Source organism: Antechinus flavipes, chromosome 2, assembly GCF_016432865.1.
Source record: "Antechinus flavipes isolate AdamAnt ecotype Samford, QLD, Australia chromosome 2, AdamAnt_v2, whole genome shotgun sequence".
NCBI lineage: Eukaryota > Metazoa > Chordata > Mammalia > Dasyuromorphia > Dasyuridae > Antechinus > Antechinus flavipes.
The window spans coordinates 38,934,426-38,953,355 of record NC_067399.1 but is presented as its reverse complement, the minus strand read 5'-3'; the positions used below and the strand labels follow the sequence as shown (position 1 = coordinate 38,953,355).

The window sequence follows — 18,930 nt, the reverse complement described above, 5'->3', positions numbered from 1 at the left end:
AAAAAGCTGTTCCTTATAACAAAAAAAGAGGAAAAACTAGTCAATCAAAGTGACCTACATTTCAGCCAAGTTCAACAGTACAGTTATTCTTGTGTACTCATAGTATATTTTTTCTAGTAAATTTGTTTATTTTTAATATACATTTCTTTATGAATCTTGTTGGGGGAGAAAAATCAAAGCAAAAGGGAAAGACCATGGGAGAGATTAATTAAAAAAAAAACAGAAAAAAGAAGTGAACATAGCACGTGTTGATTTACATTCAGCCTCCTTAGTTCTTTTTCTGGATGCAGGTGGCATTTTCTGTCCAAAATCTATTAGGATTGCTTTGGACATATCTCTTCTATTTAAATTTTTAAAAATGATTAGGGAGCAAGCAATGATGTCTTTAAGAAAGACAATAAGAGACAACTCTGCTTTTAACTTAAGACCTTTGAGGAAAAGTGATTGTGGAATTGTTTTTCAGCTGTGTTCCACTCTTTGTGACCCATTTGTTTTGTTGGCAGTGGTACTAGGGCTCATTTTACAGATGAGGAAACTGAGGCAAGCAGAGTGAAGTGACTTACCCAGAGTTACACAGGTAGGAAGTGTCTGAGGTCAGATTTGAACTCAGGGAGATGAGTCTTCCCAACTCCAGACCTGGTTCTCTGTGCACTACGGTGCTCCCTAGCTGCCCTTGAGTCAACGTAGAAAAGAATGACAGAAATGAATGACTTGGCCATGGCACCACTTGAAGTTTGTGAGGGATGCTTGCCAGATCCCCTAAAAGTATCACACCTCCCGTACTGCCTATTGATGCTGTTCATCCTTCATTTCAGAAGATGACCAATGACATTGCGCTGTGTGATACATAATGGGCTCACTTGTGAGGTGGATTTAAGAGGTCCCTGTTCCCCAAAAGGTTGTTCTATCTGGACTACAACAGGGAAACGTTGGCCGATCAAGAGAAGGGCTTGGCTTCCGAAACCATGAGAGATTAGTCAGATGACCATGTGCCCTCTAATGAGACAGATAGCCACCTACTCTTCCCTTCCTTCTCCATCCTAGAGCTTCTTCCTCTTCTTCATTCTGTCGGAAAAGGAAGAGTTTCAGGGGAGGAAAAAAATCAATAAAAAGACTGTGGAATGGCCTGAATCGAGAACCCCATTATTATCCCTTCTTTCACGGACTTGTTTCAGAGCCCAGAGCATCTGCCCTCAACCTTTCTAGGACCCTCTCCCTCCCTGAGACTACAAAGGTGCAGGTAGGACAGGGAACAATGGAGGAGTGAGCTTGGAGCCTGCTTATCCTCCCTCCCCCAAAGAGAGATGCACATGTAACAGTCCTGACCCTCAGAGTTCTGTTTTCTTACTCCCCATCCACAACCCTTCTCCCTTCTCATGTACACACACACACTCAAACACACACAATCGTGTTTATATAATCACATACATACATTCAAACGTACTCATATCAAATATTCACATACACACTAAAACACACTCATTCTCACATATTCACATATACACAAACAACTGACTTATTTACATGCACACAAATATACACACATTCATTCTGACATATTCACACACACACACACACACACACACACACACACACACACACGTACCTCCCCACCACAGCAGGATCACGGGGCTTTTCATTTTTAGAACCAGTTTTGTCAGCTCGGTGTCTGTGGTGAGGTAGACAGGAAGGAAGATGAAGAGATAAAGGGGCCCTGAGCTGAGTCCCCTGTGGCTCCAGGCAGGTCTTTTCTCTCTCTGGTCCTCAGTTTCCCCTTGTGTAAAGGAGCAGGTAGGACACAACCTCTCCCACCACATCTCCCCCTCACCCCCTCAGGTTCCTTTAAGCTCTTCACCTTGAACTCTCCAGGGCTCGATTTAGAAGCAGAGGATGTGGGTTCTGCTACTTATAGGATCACATGCCTAGAATTGGTCCCAAGACCCAGCTTCTCCATTTATCAGATGAGAAAACTGAAGCCCAAAGAGTAACTGACCTAAGGACAGAGAGGTGGTAAATGGCAAAGTCAGGATTTGAACACGTTCTCTAAGAGCATATGTCTTTCTAAAACTGGGCAGCACCATGGATAGAGTGCACAGGTCTGGAATACTTGAGTTCAAATTCTGCTTCAGATCTTGGGGAAGAGCACTTAAACTCCTTCAGACTCAGTTTCCTCTTCTGTAATGACGATAGTGTCAAACTCCCAGGGTTGTTGTGAGGATCGAATAGGATAATATTTATAAAACACTTTGCAAATTTTAAAGTATTCTATAAATAGTATAACATTGTTGCTGTTGTTGCTATTACTATTGTTATTGTTATTATTATTATTTTGTCTTGGAACATCCCAGAAAACCGAGAACTCCCATGTGGATGAAACTCTTGAGATTTTTAAGTTAGTGCCCTTACTTCCAGCTATTGGGAATCCAGCCCAGGGGCTCCCCGCTTCTGACAGTGTCTTGGGTAATCATGTCCTGCCCTTCCTGAGGGGCATGGGTGGGGTGAGGGAGAGGCTTGGGGTGTGCCTTCTCTCTGCCCTGCCTCTAAAGGGCTCTTTCCCAGCAGCTCAGCGCCCTCTCCAATTCAATCCAATTAAAAAAAAATACCAAGAATTAAAACCTAGCTTGGGAACGTGTTACCTGTGTGACCTCAGGCAAAGCAGAGAAATTCAGAGCTTAATTTAATTCATTTTAGCAAACATTTAATCCAAGGTTAAAAAGCGTTTCATATTTGGACACAGCTCTCAATTCAGTTCAGCAAGCATTCATTAAACACCTGCTGTATGCCAGGCACTGTGTGAGAGACTGGGAAGATAGAGACCTGACCTCAAGAAGCTTACCTTCTGTTGAGAAGAAACAGCATGTACAGCACGTAGATTCTGTGCAATATAAAGTCTATACCCAGCCCAGACTAAGTCATTTCTGGGGAGGCAAGGAGAAGACCAATTCCCAACAGGGAATCAGGAGGGGCTTCCTGGAGGAAGTGGCACTTGAGCTGAGCCTTGAGGAAGTTAGGAATTCTAAGATGTAGAAGTGAGGAGGGGGGACATTCTAAGCATCATGAATGGTGTGTGCCAAGCTGTAGAGGTTCAAAGGATGTGTAGACAAAATCATCAATCTTATGGTGTGGCTGGAGCATAAGAGTGTAGGAGAAGGAGTCTATGGTGAAGGGCTTTGCGTGCCAAACCCTGACATTTGTATTTCTAGAGGTAATAGGGAGCCATTGAAAGTTCTTAAGGAAGAGAAGTATTATTATCAGACCTGAGCTTTAGGAATATCATTTTGACAGCTATATTCAGAATGCATTGAAGAGCAGAGAGATGAGGAAAGGAGAGCAATTAGAAAGCTATTTGAAGAGTACAAGTGAAAAGGAATAATAGTCTAAGCAAGAGTTTTGTCCATGTGAATAAAGAAGAGGGGAGGAATACGAGAGATGTCAAGGAGTAGAATTAATAATAGCTACCAATAATAGCTAACATTTATGTTCTGGGCACTGTGCAAAGCACTTTACAATTATTCTTATTTGATGCTCATAATAACCTTGGGAAGTAGGTGCTAGTATTATCCCTACAGATGTGGAAATTGAGGCAGATAGAGATGAAGTGACTTCCTCAAAGTCACATAGCTAGTCAAAAGCTGGATTTTAACTCAGATCTTCCGGACTCCAGGATAGTGAGTTTGAGATGGCTCTGGGAAATCCAGGCAGAAATGTCCAACAGTCAGTTGGGGATTCGGGAGTTAGTTCTGTAGCTATGGGAGTCTTCTACATACGGGGCACCTGAGAGCTGCTGAGATCTCTGAGAAAGAGAAAGACAGAGACGGAGTTAGTCAGAGAGACAGAAACAGAGATAGGCAAAGAGACAGAGAGACAGAGATAGAGAGAGAAACAGAGGTAGAGACAGAAACAAAGACAGAGACAGGGATAAACAGAGACAGAGACAGGTGAGGCAAACAGAGACTCAGAAACAGAGACAGACAGAGACAGAAAAGACTGATTCAAAAAGAGAAACAGAGTCAGAGTCAGAGGCAGAGAGACAGCAGAGACAGACATAGACTGACACAAAGACAGGGATAGAGACAGAAAGAAGCAGAAGCAGAGAAACAGAAAGAGACAAATGCAGACAGTCAGAGACAGAAAGAAGCAGAGACGGACACACAGAGATAGAGAAACAGAGACAGAGAGGCAGAGAGCTAGATAGACAGATAAATGGAGACAGAGAGACGGACACGCAAGGAGACAAGCAGAGATAGACAGACAGGCAGACAGACAGAGAAAAAACATGGAAGAAGAGAACCCAAAAGTAGAAGAACATCCCTGGGTCGCAGATGATGACCCAGCATGGGATCAGAGGTCAGAATTGAGAGCAGGGGAGCTTGTGCTCCCAGCAGAGGGGGTTCAGGGGTGGGGCTTTCCCCGCCTGCCTGTGCAGTTGCACATTAAGGTCTTCATGAAGGGGAAGAAATCGGTCCACATGAGCAAAAACCAGGCTGGTGAGTCTCTTTTCATGAACAGATGAGGTCTTCTCAGAAAGGACAAGTGCCCAAAGGAAACAGAGCTGGAGGCGGGTTGGCCCGGGGCAGCCCAGAACCTGTTAGCCACAGCCCCTGCCTCGTCACTTAGCCAGCCTGTTGCGGGTGGGGAGCCGAGCTACTGGATAATACATCTGAGGAGGACGCTAGGACCCCTGGGCGCTGACCCCCGAGCTTCCCCTTACTCCCCAGGGCTCTGGAAGCTTATCTGATGGGGAGGGCGAAGGGCCGGGAGCCCCAGGGCTGAGTTGGAGCCTCCTGTCCGGAGCTCCGATCCCTCCCTCCAGGGGAGCAGCTCTGTCTCAGGAGGTCAGGCCCCTTCCACCCTACCCACCACCTGCCACCACCCAGCTTCCTCTTCAAGCAAACAGGAAGTAAGCTTGCGCTCCCAGAGAAAAGGCTTCTAAAGGAGTTTGCCCTTCGACTGCCCGCCTGTCCACTCTGTGCATCGGGGACAGACCGAGGCAGGCGGGTTGGACTCTGCCCTGACGCAGGAAGGGAAGGCCAGGGACTGAGAACCTGAGGCTGGGGACGCAATGGCTCACTCTTGCTCCCGGGGGGAATTCATCTGGGAGGGGCGGAGGGATGGATGGCGGGCAATCTGGCCCAGCCGGCGGCTGACAGCCGGGAGTGAAGCAGGCCGGCCCCCAGAGAACCCTGCTTACCATGCTGGGTGGGGAAAGGTGTCAGGCAAGCCTGGGGCCAAGGGGGATGTTATGAGTAGGGGGTGACCAGGACAGGATCCCTGGGAGTAGTGGACAAGGGTTAGGCAAGAAAGTGAGGTGTCTGGATCATGAGACGGCCCCTGAAAGGCACAGGGCTAATAGGCCAGAAAATCACTGGCCCCTGGATATCAGTGCCCTGAAGCCAAGTCCCAATCGCCTCACCCTAATCATACCTCACAGAATCACAAACGCATCCATTTAGACTTGGAAGGGACATAGTCTGAGATGCTGTGTGGTCGGCTCAGTCTTGCTTCTGGAGCCTGCGTGAAGGACAAGGACCTCTCTCCCTCCCTCCCTCCCCACCCCTGTCCCCACTCCCTTGCCCCCCCTTTCTCTCTCTCTCTTTCCCCCCTTTCTTTCTCCCTCCCTCTCTTCCTCTCTCTCTCTTCCCTTGTGCAATGGGGTCTAACCTGACCTAGGTTCTAGAGCTCTCTCCCCATTGTGGCTCAAAGAATATTTTCTCTCCTTGTCAGGGAAGAAGGGACTGGGGGCAGCGCGGGGGCTGATCTCAAGCCAAAGGCTTAAGGGTCTCATTGCTTAATGCCCCTCCCTCCCATAGGCTGTTGCACTTATTCCCCCAGCTAAACATAGGACAAAGATCAGGACTCCCAGCACGAGAGCAAAGGGCGAAGAAGGTAAATTTCCCAGCTCGCACTTCATTGTTACTGTGGACAGGGCTGGGGTCAGAAGGCTCCACTTCGACTCCAGCTCCAGGACTGACTTAGCTGTGGGACACTGTGGAAGTCACTTCTCCCCTTTCAGGGCCCAACTCTGATAAATCGGGATGTCACATAGGCCCTGTTAGGCCCGTAAGAGGTGTGGAGCTCCCACGTGTCTGAGTGTAGCATCCCACAGGGACATCCTTCAAACGTACACATGCTGGGTAAAAAAAGTTGGAACTGTGGGAAAGCAGAGAATAGGGACCCCCAAGTTCCTTCCATCAACCACATGAGGTCCCCACAGAGACACGAGACAGAGGAACGGAGATGAGATAATGGTGATGGAGAGCCACAGGGCCGGGGAGGGAGGGTGCCCCAACCCCAATCCCTAGGAGAGCCAGGGGAGGCAAGGCCAGACCCAACTCTGAGCCTGCTGCGGGCCCGGAGAGCAGCCGTTGGGCAGGACAGGGGGCTGCAAAGAGGGAGAAAGGGGAAGAGGAGGCAGAGGGGGCCGCCTTGGAGAAAGCTACGTTTTGTGGGCAGGAAGTGTGTGAGCGTGGAGCTCCTGGGGAACCATGGGGGAGGTGACTGGGGTGGAGGGCGGAAGGCGGAAGCTAGCTAGCGCTGCCCCATTCACCAGGGGAGGACGGACCACAACCGGAGCTGTTCCCTGGGGAGATCCAGGCCAATTATTCCTTCTTCCAGCCCTGGAGGGGTGAGTGATGTGGCTCCCCTTTGAGCAGTGAGAGGAGCTTGGGAAGGAGCGAGTCCTAGGCGAGATGTTCTTGAGACAGGTGGGAGGATAGTCTGCTGGCTTTGGAATGGGGGGACCTGCCTGGGACACTTACTACCTATGTCATCCTGGACAAATTACTTTGTGTCTCGGGGCCTCAGTTTACCCATCCATAAACAAAGGGCAGTACCTAATGATCTCTTAGGTCCCTTCCATTTCTAAATTCATAATCTTGTGAGAAAGTACAGCAAGAAGAGGATGAAGGGCTAATTATGGGATGGTTAAACAATCAATCAACTAGCAGGTATTTCATGAGTGCACCCCTGATAACTAAGCCTGCGCTAAGAGTATCCTGCCACATCCTCCCAGCCCTCACTCCGCTTACCTTTCCCCCCCACCCCACTCCTTCCGGCCTACATCACCAGCTCTCGCCAAGAGGGCCCTTCTCGGTGCTCTCCCCGTGCTGGTTCCAGCCAAGCATCTGTGCCCGCCTCCCCCCTCACCACCGTGACCCTCCCGCTCCCGAACAGGCCGAAGTTCCCTCCTGACCAACCTTAGGGCTTCCCCTCGCCCCATCTTCCGGGGCCCCGCAAAGGAATCCAGGAAGGCAAAGAAAAGGTCAGGGAAGCAAAAGCAGAAGCTTGTCCCCCGCCCAGGGGCTTTCCCTTAGCCCCCCCATCGGCCCAGACTGCCAAGAACAGAACACCCAACAATCCAGAGGTGGAGGGTCAAGCCCCATGGGCCTGAGTGAGTACACAGGAGACCCGGAGAAGGGGTCCCACCCCCAGGAAGGCCCAGGGCAGGTTCCTGAGCAATCGCGTCTGCATTTGAGACTCTGGTCTCCGTGGCTGCTCAGGAAGTGAGCCACGAGCAAACGGTATCATTGCATCGGGGAAACCCACCCGCCCAGTGTCCTTTCCTCAAACCACCAACATGCCCAGCTTGGGGCTTCTTAAAATATGGGTCACAACCCCTCGAGGGTCTCGTAACTAATGTGGCGGTCGGGAAATTATCATTTATTATCAGAAAATGTCTGGTTTGTATAGCCCTATTTTATATACCCCATACTAGGGATTGCATAAATAGTCCTTAGGTGAAAAGGGATCCCGAGCGGAAAAAATTTAAGAAGCCCCGGTCTATTCAACAGTAACAAAATTTAACCCCTGTGCTAAACGGCTGATGATGTGTCCAAGGAGACGTGGCTTCCAAAGCCTGCATCCACATAAAGGTGCATGGGACAGGGAAGGAGGAGGGGATTGAGGGGCAGAGCGGGAAGCTTCTATATGCACCAATCAGGCGATCAATAAGTCCCACTTTTGTGGTGCCTTGGGGGTACATTTCTGCCTTCAAGGTGCTTACGGTCGATCTAACAGGCAAGAAAGACAGAGAGAGAAAATAGGGCCGTGTGAGATCCATAGAGAATGGAGAAATGGAAGGGCTAGCGGCCAGGGAAGTCGGGAAAGGCCTCCCAGATGTCAGTACGGTGAAGGTAATTGGAGGAAGGGGAGCAGGGCCGCAGCTGGAGGAGTCGGGGGGTTTCCTGGGGAAATGGCACCTTAGCCATTGATGGAAGCGTGACCGGGGTTGGAAAGGCAGAGCTGAGGAGGGGATTCCTCCCAGGCACAGGGGGCAAGCAAAGGGACACCGAGTTTGGGGAAACACGACTCAGACTCAGACGGGCCGCGGAATGAATGAAGGGAAGTAACGGATGGTAAAGCTGGACAGGTCGGAAGGAACCTAACTGTAGAGCAGTACGAACCAAGCTAAAGAAATTGTCTTGTCTCCAGGGCAATAGAAAACCACCAAGGTCACGATTCTCAGAGGCAGCCAGTGACCATGATGGATAGAGCACTGGTCCTGAACTCAAAAAACCTGAGTTCGAATCCAGCCTTAGATATTTACCGTGTGACCCTGGGGAGGCCCTTGGCTTCCACTCGCCGCATCTGGAAAATGGGGAGAATGACAGCATCCGCCTCCCAGAGTTATGAGCATCGGATGAGATTCTGTTGATTATAACAGATGTTTGGCCTGGCTCATGGCCTACAGTGTTCCACTCTCCTCCCCTTCCCCAGCCTGCCCCTTGGGAAGATTTTTGGCAGAGACGCCTGAAGCAGGGAGACCCATCGATCCGTGATAAGTAAATAGCTCGGGTGAAAAGTACTCGGGGGATCAGCATAGGATAGAGCAGGGCTCCTCACTCGGTTACTTTAAACATGTGTGTGTGTGAGAGAAAGACAGAGAGAGAGAGAGTCAGAGAGAGAGAGAGAGACAGAGAAAGAGAGAGAGAGAGACAGAGACAGAGACAGAGAGAGAGACAGAGAAAGAGAGACAGAGACAGAGAGAGAGAGAGAGAGAGACAGAGAGAGAGTCAGAGAGAGAGAGAGAGAGACAGAGACAGAGAGAGTCAGAGACAGAGAGAGAGACAGAGAGAGACACACACAGAGAGAGAGAGAGAGAGAGAGAGAGAGAGAGAGAGAAACAGAGACAGAGAGAGAGAGACAGAGAGAGAGAGAGACAGAGACAGAGAGAGAACATATACCAAGATATCTCATGTATATTATGTGTAATATATGTTGTATAAACACATACACATATAACATTATAACACCAACACATATCTCACATATAACAGGATATATGTGATCTATATAGACACGTACACACACAACACATAACCTAACATATATGACATGATAACATAATATATAGACACACACATATACAACACTAGCATACATCTCATATATAGCATGATACAATAATGCGTATAACATACATGACACTAACACAAACCTCACACGCAACATGATATATAACATATTCGCAACACATATAACATACATCTTACATGTAACATGATATGTGTGATGCATGTTGTATAGAGGCATGCTTCTATGATGTTATATGTCAGAATACATGTGTGATATATACACGTATCTCATGTGTAATGATATATGTAGGTGCATGTGCATATCTAACATCATGTGTGAAACATGTATATACACACATTTATATCACATGTTATATCATTCATGAATGTGTGTGTGTATGGATATGTGTGTGGGGGGGGCCACAGAATGTTGTTATTACACTGTTATTACCTAGGACAGAGCGGTGGCGTGGGGTTAAGGCTGCCAGCTCCCAGTGGGCGAGCGAGAACAAGGAGAGGGAGGCAGGAAGCTTCTTCCCGGGTCCAGCTGGACTTGAGTCCAGTCTGGTTCAGGCTCAGGGGTCCTGCTCAGTCTGCTTTTCCATGGAACAGCCTGGGGGAAACTCGGGAAGGAGCGGAAAGCGCGGCAGCCTCAGGAGGACCCCTGGGCCAGCTGGCAGGGATGGCAGGAATATGGTGCTCTCCCTCCTCTCCCTCCTCTCTCATCTCCCTTCTTGATCTTAGCTTCTGGTCCTCAGATTTTGTGATCAGGGCTTTAAGGATGAGAAGTCCCCTCCAAACATACCTAAGGAACTCTCCACCTCAAAGCCCTTTCTCCCTCTCTCTCTTTCTGTCTCTCTGTCTCTTTCTCTGTCTCTCTCTTTCTCTGTCTCTCTCTGTCTCTCTATGTCTCTGTCTCTGTCTCTGTCTCTCTGTCTCTCTCTCTGTGTCTCTCTGTCTCTGCCTCTCTCTCTGCCTCTCTCTCTCTCTCTGTCTCTGTCTCTGTCTGCCTCTCTCTCTCTCTCTCTGTCTCTCTGTCTCTCTCTCTCTCTCTCTCTCTCTCCCTATCTTCCTCTCTGTCTCTGTCTCTATCTGTCTCTCTCTCTCTCTCTCTCTCTCTCTCTCTCTCTCTCTCTCTCTCTCTCTCTCTCTCACTCTCCCTATCTTCCTCTCTGTCTCTGTCTCTATCTGTCTGTCTGTCTCTCCCTCTCCCTCTCTCTCAATGGCTGCATTTGCATGAATGACGGCCTTTCTTCCTTCCTGGCAGGATGTGGTGTCTCAGGGGAGACGTCTCCCCCCCAGTGCGGAGGTCTGACCACCTCGCGCTGTCTTCTTCCTTAATCTGGCCATCCCGGGGGGAGGGGGGCTGCCCGTCCTCCTGGCCTGTGGGCTCAGAGCCCCTCCCTCCCTCCCTCTCGGGGCCGCCGTTCATTTTCCGGCCGCCATGGAAGGGCCACCCCGGGCTCCTGAGTCACCAGCTTGGCGGGGCCTGCACGAATCAGGAGCTTCTTTGTCCAAGGAAGTGGAAGTTTCCAGGACAGAGTGAATGGGGCCCGAAGGGCCGGGGAGGGTTCTCGGCAAAGGCAGAGGCCCGAGTGAGGGCTCTGATCCGGGACCAGAGGGCTCCGTACGGGGGCCGGCGAACGAACGCAGGGCAGGACTTGCTCACCTGCAGAATGGGCAGACTCCTAACTTGAGGGGATTGTTCTAAGGCTCAAGCAAGTTAATATACAGATAGAGTCTATCTAAGATCTGTGGTCCTTGAATGGCTCAGGCAGGACCAAACTGAGTCAGTCTGCCTGTGGCTGATGTCCCTGATGCTTTGAGAGTTACCAAAGCTTATCATCCCAGGTGAGCTTCATCAACATCCCTGAGCGGCGGTGTTATTATGCCCATTTTACTGATAAGGAAACTGAGACTCGGGCTGGCTCAGGGGCTAGAACAGCCGATTGAGAGCTGGAAGTCCCACCCTCTCCTTCTCTAGGTGAGGAAGCCGACCCACACCCTTCCCGGCCATCCCCTGCAGCCAGCTGGATCCGGGACCTGCTCCAGGTGTCAGCCTTTCCACTTAGCCTTTAAGCCAGGAGGATTGAACTTGGGCCGCTTCTCTTAAATGAGGCCGCCTGAGCCGAGCACGTCCTCCCTATGCTGCCCCAAAGTCTGTCCTCTCCCGGGTTCTGCCCTGAACTTTCTTCTCTTCCTCTGGCTTTCTGTTCTCTGCCAGAAGCCCTTCTGGCTTAACCTCATCATTCCCTAAATCTACAATGAGACGGCCAGTTCCAGAGCCCCGTTCTAGTTAGCTTTCTAAAGCTAAATGAATATGATCATCCCCATTTTACAGATGGGCAAAGTGAGGCTTAGAAAATTTGAATGACTTCCCGAGGTCACACATCTGGCGCCCCCATTTCCGATGCTAAATCCAACAATTTCTCTTCCTAAGGCAGAGGGACACGGGCACATGTTCTGGCGTATCCGGGAGGAGGACAAGGGACGGGGCGTTTCTCCCCAAGGGGTCTCGACGTTGACTTTGCTCGGAACAGGGACCAAAGCAGATTCTTTTTTGCTCCACAAGGAGGTGACTGGGATAGAGCTGGCGGCGGAGCCGGGGGCTCGGGGACCCTAGCGGGGCGTCCTTCCACTTTGCTCAGCTCGGGCCGGAGTCAAAGAGTCTGGGTTAGAATCCCACCCCTTCCACTGACTGCGTGTGCGACCTCCTCAAGCCTCAGTTTCCTCAGCTGTAAAATGGCCAGAGTGAGGGAGATGCTGAGTAAAGTCTTCTCCAGCTCTGCTCTAGGATGTCTCCAGAGCTCCCCTGCCATTAGCCACCCCTGGCCCAGCCTGGAGCGCTGCCATTTCTGACTCCCGGCTGCCACCTGGTGGCCACCCCCAGAAGTGCCTCCTCCAAGCCTCCACTGGGGAGCCAAATTCCGCTCTGTTTTACTTGTGGCCTATAGAAAAAGCCAGAGGTCCCTCCATTGGGGGCTGCTTAGAGCGTCGTGCTGCTGAGGAACAGGGCAGCTGTGGAGGAGGCGAGTCCTTCTCCCAGGCGACTAAATAAGGCAGCTCTGGACACAGGAGGAGGAAAGAAGGAGGAGGAGGAGGAGGAAGAAGGAGGGAGAAGGAAGGGGAGGAGGAAGAGGAAGAAGAGGAGGAGAAGGAGTGGAAGAGGAAGAAAAGGAAAGAGGAGGAAGAAAAGGAGGAGGAAAATAGAGGATAAAGAGGAGGAGGAAAAGGAGAGGAGGAGACAGGGAGGAGGAAGAGGAGTGGAAGAGGAAGAGGAGAAGGAAAGAAGGAAGAAAAGGAGGAGAAGAAAGAAGAGGAGGGGAAGAAAAGGAGTAGGGGAAAGAAAGGGGAGGAGAAAGAGGAAAAGGAGGGGAAAAGGAGGAGAAGGGGGAGGGGATGAAGAGGAGGAGGAAAAAGATGGAGAGAGGGGAAAAAGAAGGAAGAAAAAGAGCTAGGATTGATAAATCACTTTTCCATGTATTATCTCACCTTATCCTCACAGCAATCCTGCGAGGCGAGTGCTATTATTTAGCCCCATTCTATAGATGTGAAATCTGATGTAGACATGCGGCAGGACCCACACTCGGGACTTTCTGCCTGACTCCAGCTATAGCTGCCTCCTAATGCATTATCTCTTCTTCTCCAAGGATCTCGAGGCCCGACTGAGCCCTCCAGGGTCCTGAAGAAACAGCCCCTGATTCTTCCCACTTTATCCCCCATCCGACTATATCTGTCTTATCTTTGCTTCCCCAACTGTTAATGGGATCACTTGTTACTGTGTACGGTGTATTCCTAATTCTGCTTGTTTCATTCAGCATCAATTTGTGTGAATCTTTCCAAGCCTTTCTAAAATCAGCTTGTTGATTATTTTTATACAACAATATATTCCATTGCTTTCATACACCATAACTTATTCAGTCACTCTCCCATTGATGGGCATCTACTCATTTTCCAATTCTTCGCCACCACAAAAAGAGCTGCTACAAACATTTTTGCACACATGGGTATTGTTCCTTCCTTTATGATTTCCTTGGGATACAGATGCAGTAATGGCACTGCTGGGTCAAAGGGCATGCAAAGTTTGATAGCTCTTTGGACATAGTTTCATATTGCTCTCCAAATTGGTTATTTCATTTCACAATTCCACCAACAATGCATTAGTGTCCCACTTTTCCCACATCCCCTCCAATATTTATCATTATCTTTTCTTGTCATCTTAGTCAATCTGAGAAGTGTAAGGTGGTACCTCAGAGTCGCCTTTATTTGCAGTTTTTCATATGACTTTGGTGGCTTTAATTTCATCATCTGAAAATTGTTCATATCCTTTAACCATTTATCAACTGGGGGCTAACTTGTATTCTTATATATTTGACATAATTCTTTAAATATTTTAGAAATAAAGCCTTTAAAGAAACACTGGTTAGCAAAAATTTTAAACTTCCCTTTTATTCTTGTCTGTGTTGGTTTTGTTTGTGCAAAACCTTTTTAATTTAAGGTAATCAAAGTCGTCCATTTTGCATTTCGTAATGTTCTCTAGTTCTTTGGTCATAAATTCCTCCCTTCTCCAAGGATCTTCTAGGTAAACTACGTCTTGCTCTCCTAATTTGTTCTAGAATTACCTTTTATGTCCAAATCTTGTCCCATTAAGACCTTATTTTGGGATGGGGTGTGAGATGGACGTCTAAATGCTGAGTTTCTGACAGATGATTTGGCAACTTCCCCAGCAATTTTGGTGAAACTGAGTTCTTCTCCCAGGAGTTGGAGTTTGGGAGGTTACCAAATATTAGATTGCTATGGTCACTGATTATTGTGTCCTGCGATCCTAACCCATTCCACTGAGCCACCTCTCTATTTCTCAGCCAGAACCGAATGGTTTTGATGACCGCTGCTTTCTAAGAGTTTTAGGTCTGGTAGGGATTGATCATTTTCGAGGTCCCTTCTTATTCTCAGATTCCGATTCTATGAAACCAGCCGATGAATGTTTATTAAGCACCTTCTACGTGCCAGGTGTTGTGCTAAGGGCTGAGGATACAAAGAAAGACAAAAGAGCCCTGGGGAAGCTTACACTCTGCTTGGGCCCCCTCACTGTCCTGTTTCTTTCTGAGCCCCCCAGAATTTGGTTCCCTGGAGGCTATGCTGGATCTCACTCAGGGTTCACTAACCGGTGTTTGCTTTGGCTTTCCAGGGTAGCGCCTCCCAGGGACTTCTCTGACCCACCCCACTCTCGGCGGATACGATGGGGCTGTAGGCAGAGAAGGCAGGACAGCCTCAGCCTGCCGCTGCATTGTCTGGGATGATGGATGGCGAAGGACTCCCCGGTCATCCCGAGTCCATGGGATATCACCGAGCCCACTCGGGGGAGAATTTTCAGCAAGTCCCCGGAGGTCCGCCAAGGGGAGTATATGAGGCTTCAGAGGGTCCTGGACCTCACATGGACCAAACCTGGGGTTTTGACCCAGCCACCCAAGACACTCCCAGGATCCTGGGTGCTAACAAGAGCCCACAGGTGTTACCTCTTGCAGAACACTACGTTAGACCTGATAGGGAGGTCTCCCCCAGTTCTCCGAGAGAACACCTTCGCTCAGGGAATAATTCCACCCAGGTCATGTTCTGGGCGGGCATCCTACAGGCCCAGATGTGTGTCCTTGACCTGGAAGAAGAGCTGGAAAAGACGGATGTGTTCCGAGAAGAGCTGAGGCGCTGCATCCCTTCCCCCATGGAGCTCCCAAACTTCTCCCCCAGTGGACGAGACTCCCAAGACCAGAGCACCGGCCCAAGGTCTTCGCACGTAGCGGAAGACTCTGAGGAAGACAGCGGCGGGCCAGAAGAGGAGTACAGAACGTCTCCAGGGGACGAGCCCCTCAGTTCTCCTGTGGAGTGGGGGGAAGAGGAGGAGAGCTTGTTCTTCGACAACCCCCTCTTCCTGGAAAGCCCTACCTCGGTCACCAGCGCTCCCGACGAGAATTCTTGGAGCTTCCCAGTACCCCTTGGGGAGGAGAGGACTGAGCAAGGGAGCCTTGAACCAGAGCCTCGGTGGACCCAGAGACCGCTGCTTGAGGAAGGAGGTGGTTCTTGGGCCCTGGAGAATAAGCCCAATTCAGTAGCTGAGGTGTCTGATCCTGATAGGGAGACCGACGCATTGTATCCGGTGCCCACCTACAAACTGCATTATCAGTCCTGGGCGAAACAGAATTGTCCCAGTGTGCCCGCCTCCGTCTCCAGTCCTGTGATGGTAGAGGAGACCGTGTCGGTAAGGAATAAGTCACTGTCCAGGAAAGAGTCTTGAGTCTGTCCCTGAGGACGCAAGCTAAGCTGGTGGGCTGGGATCGAGGGAACAGCATCAAGGAAATCAAGCCAGAAAGGACCTTAGAATCTCCCAATAGAAGACCATATATACTGATTTGCTTAAAGTTTTAGAGTTTAAAAGTTCAACTTTGAATTCAGGCCCTCTGATTCTCCAGGTTCTTTCCTCTACACTGTCTTAGACATTTCTTCCCAGAGTAGCTTCTTCCTTTTCCAGATGCTTCAGCAGAAGCATTGGGATCATCCCATCTGAAGGTATTTCGGGAAATAGTTGGGAACAGGAGGAGATGGAGAGTCTGGATTCTTCGCTCCGTCCGTAGTGTCCCTGATAAGATCCCTTCCCTCTGAGACTTGGAATATGTGCTTGAGGGAGGGGAGAGACTTCCTCCCCTTTGGAAGTCCACAGACTCTTCTCTTAGTTTCCTCCTTACACCATCTACTATAGACAGGTGCCCAATTAGAGGAGTATTGAGAGGTCTGGGAAGCAGATGAGAGACAAGACAAAGGTGTGCTCTGGATCCCTTAGAACTTACAGCTAAGGGGTGTGGACCAGACACCAGAGATACAGATAGGAAGGGGGAGGCCCTTACCTTCCATTCCTAAGGTCCCCATGGTTTATAATAAATATTATTATTTTTATTATCATTATATTTATTTCATTTTTTTTATTATTATTTTTCTTTTTTTTTATTATAGCTTTTTATTTACAAGTTGTATGCATGGGTAATTTTTCAGCTTTGACAATTGCCAAACCTTTTATTCCAATTTTCCTCTCCTTCCCCCATCCTCTCCCCCAGATGGCAGGTAGACCAATACATGATAAGCATGTAGAACAAATATTATAATAGGGGCAGCTAGATGGGAGTAGATAGAGCACCAGCCCTGGAGTCAAGATCTCTTCAGTTCAAATTCAGCCTCAGATGCTTCCTAGCTGTATGACTCTGGACAAGTCACACAACATCAATTGTCTGAAAAAAAATCCAGTAATAATGTACCTCTCATTTATAAAGGCACCGTATGAATAAGCTATTCAAAGTATGTAGACATATTTGTCTGTGTGTACCATCCTAATATTTCATTTTAACCTCCCAACAACCTTCTCATAAGTCTCTCTACATTCAGATTTTGAAGAATCCATTCTCCCTTCCCAAATTAAAAAAAAATCAGTATTTATCTTTTCTAATTCTTATGACTTTTTTTTGTTATCTACATTTTCCAAATATCATCTCTTAGCCTCAGTTTCTTTATCTGTAAAATGAGGATAAAATAAAAAATGAGGATCTATTACATTGAATGAGAATATATAAAATGTGTTTTGCAAACCTTGAAGTGTTATATAAATCTTAGTGAGTATCATTTTTTTGTTCACTCATTTTATGTTCAATCATAATTACAAGGTTTTTTGTTTAATTTGTTTTTAAGTGCTCAGGGTTATAAAGTACTAGTAGTATCCCAGGACTGAGAATGATAGAACAATGAAGTGTATTCTTGCCACTTCCCAGTTTACCTGGGATAAGGCAGCAGCTACAGGGATGGCCAGAATAGAGACCTGGATTTGAAGTTGGGATGAACTCAGTTCAAATCCTGCCCCAGACACTGGTTAGCTGTATGATTTTAGTCAAATCATTTCACCAATCTCTCCATTTCCAAATCTGTAAAATGGGGTAATAATAGCAACTGCTTGCTGGTTGTGGGGATCAAAATGGCAAGTTGTAAACAAAGCACTTTGCAAACTGTAATTTTCTCCGTGGACAGATGCTAGCTATTCTGTTTCCTATTAACCTCCCCAGCTGAAGATCATCCTCCTTCATAAAGAAGAGAGAAACAAGTCAGCAAATGTTTTTAGAATTTCTGCCAAGGGCCTCCTTTCTGTGCTATGCACATTTGATTATTATTCTTTGGGCTCCTCAGCTCCCTCAGCCCCACTATCTGCCTCTGGGCTGGGACTTGCTGCCCCAAAAGTCTCTGGGTGTGAGAAAAAAGTGGTTCCACTTTAGCAGATCTCCTCCCCATCCCCAGTCAGTTGACTGCTCGACCATCAGATCTTCTTCATTTGAGTTTCCAGAGAACCAGGTCTTAATTTTGCCTCCACCATGAACTTGCTGTGTGACTTACCCTGTGAACTCCAGTTGCCTCCCCTGTAATGAGGATGCTGGAGTAGATGGTCTCATTAATAACTTTTAAGGAGATGAACCTGAATTTTTCCCTTAGGTTCAGGACAGCCCCATTCACCAATGGACCCCAGAGGTTCCCTCCAGTGTGGACAAGCAACTGTTCAGTCCTGAAGAGAGAGGTCCAGGTGAGTCCTAGTTCTAAAACTTACTTCAGGGAAAGGGCAGGTGACAGCTCCCGGACTAGGGATGCTGGGGAGTCGATCACTTTGGGAAGATGGAGTGAGAACAACTCCAAGACCCAAAGGTGGTTTGGGATTGGGGGGGCATATCTGAAGGATCCCACTTCTTTTCATAAGCTATCAAGTGGGGGGACAGTCCTAGTCCCTGAGTATACCTTGTTGCTCCAGTTAAAGACAAATTCTCCCCTCAAGGTGGGGGGGCAGATTAAGGAGTTAGTGCTAACACTGCTCAGATGGAGAAGAAGGAAGAAGGCAGGAAAGGAAGAGAAGGAGAGAGAAAGGAAGGGAAAGGGAGAAAGAAAGAGGAAGTAGCATGGAAGTAAGAAGGAAAAGGGGGGAAGAGAAAAATAAGGAAATTGAAGTGAAGAAAGGGGTGAAGAAGTGAAGAAATGGAAAATAAGAAAGAGAAAGAGGGAAGGGAGGATGGGAAAAATAAAGAAGAAATAAAGAAAAGAAGATGAGGGAAGGAAGGGAATACAGGAGGGGGGAGTGAGGAGGGGAGGTATGGGGGAAGAAGGAAGAGAAAAGGGAGAAGGGAAAGGAGAAGGAAGAGAAGAGAGAAAAGGAATGGGGAGGAGAAGATAAGGGGAAAGAGGTAGATTAAATAATAAGAGGGAAATAAAGCAGAGCTAGAAAATAGGAGATATAAACAAAGATAATAATAAAGATCTGGAGTAGAAATTATTAGAAAAAAGAGCAGGGGAGTAATTATGATCTCAGACAAAGTTAAAGCTAAAATAACTTTCATCAAAAAGAGAAAAATAGGGAAACTACACTATATGTCAACCATATTGATCATCATTTTAGACTACTGAAAATAACTAGATAGTATAAGATTGCAATGTGACTGTGGTGTGGTAAAATGATGAATTTTAGTTAGAATTAGTTAGTTAGGAGTTAGAAAAATATGGAGACTTGGACTTAAGAAGGAAGGTGCTATCCACCTGCAGAGAAACAGGACAAATAAGTATAGTACGG

General features: G+C 48.1%; 1 protein-coding gene across 2 annotated transcripts in view; it reads left to right on the top strand.

The window, feature by feature from the left end:
- PSD4 (pleckstrin and Sec7 domain containing 4) overlaps nt 1-18,930 on the top strand; it is a 66,945-nt gene that overhangs the window by 28,977 nt on the left and 19,038 nt on the right. Inside the window, exons 1-3 of one of the 2 annotated variants that reach the window (XM_051974509.1) lie at nt 6,516-6,625; nt 14,482-15,546; nt 17,811-17,898. In XM_051974509.1, the coding sequence (XP_051830469.1) occupies nt 14,590-15,546; nt 17,811-17,898 (1,045 nt within the window). In that variant the 5' untranslated portion in view covers nt 6,516-6,625; nt 14,482-14,589. Of the gene's footprint in view, nt 1-6,515; nt 6,626-14,481; nt 15,547-17,810; nt 17,899-18,930 lie in introns of those variants that run through there. The other variant, XM_051974510.1, reaches the window with a different exon arrangement.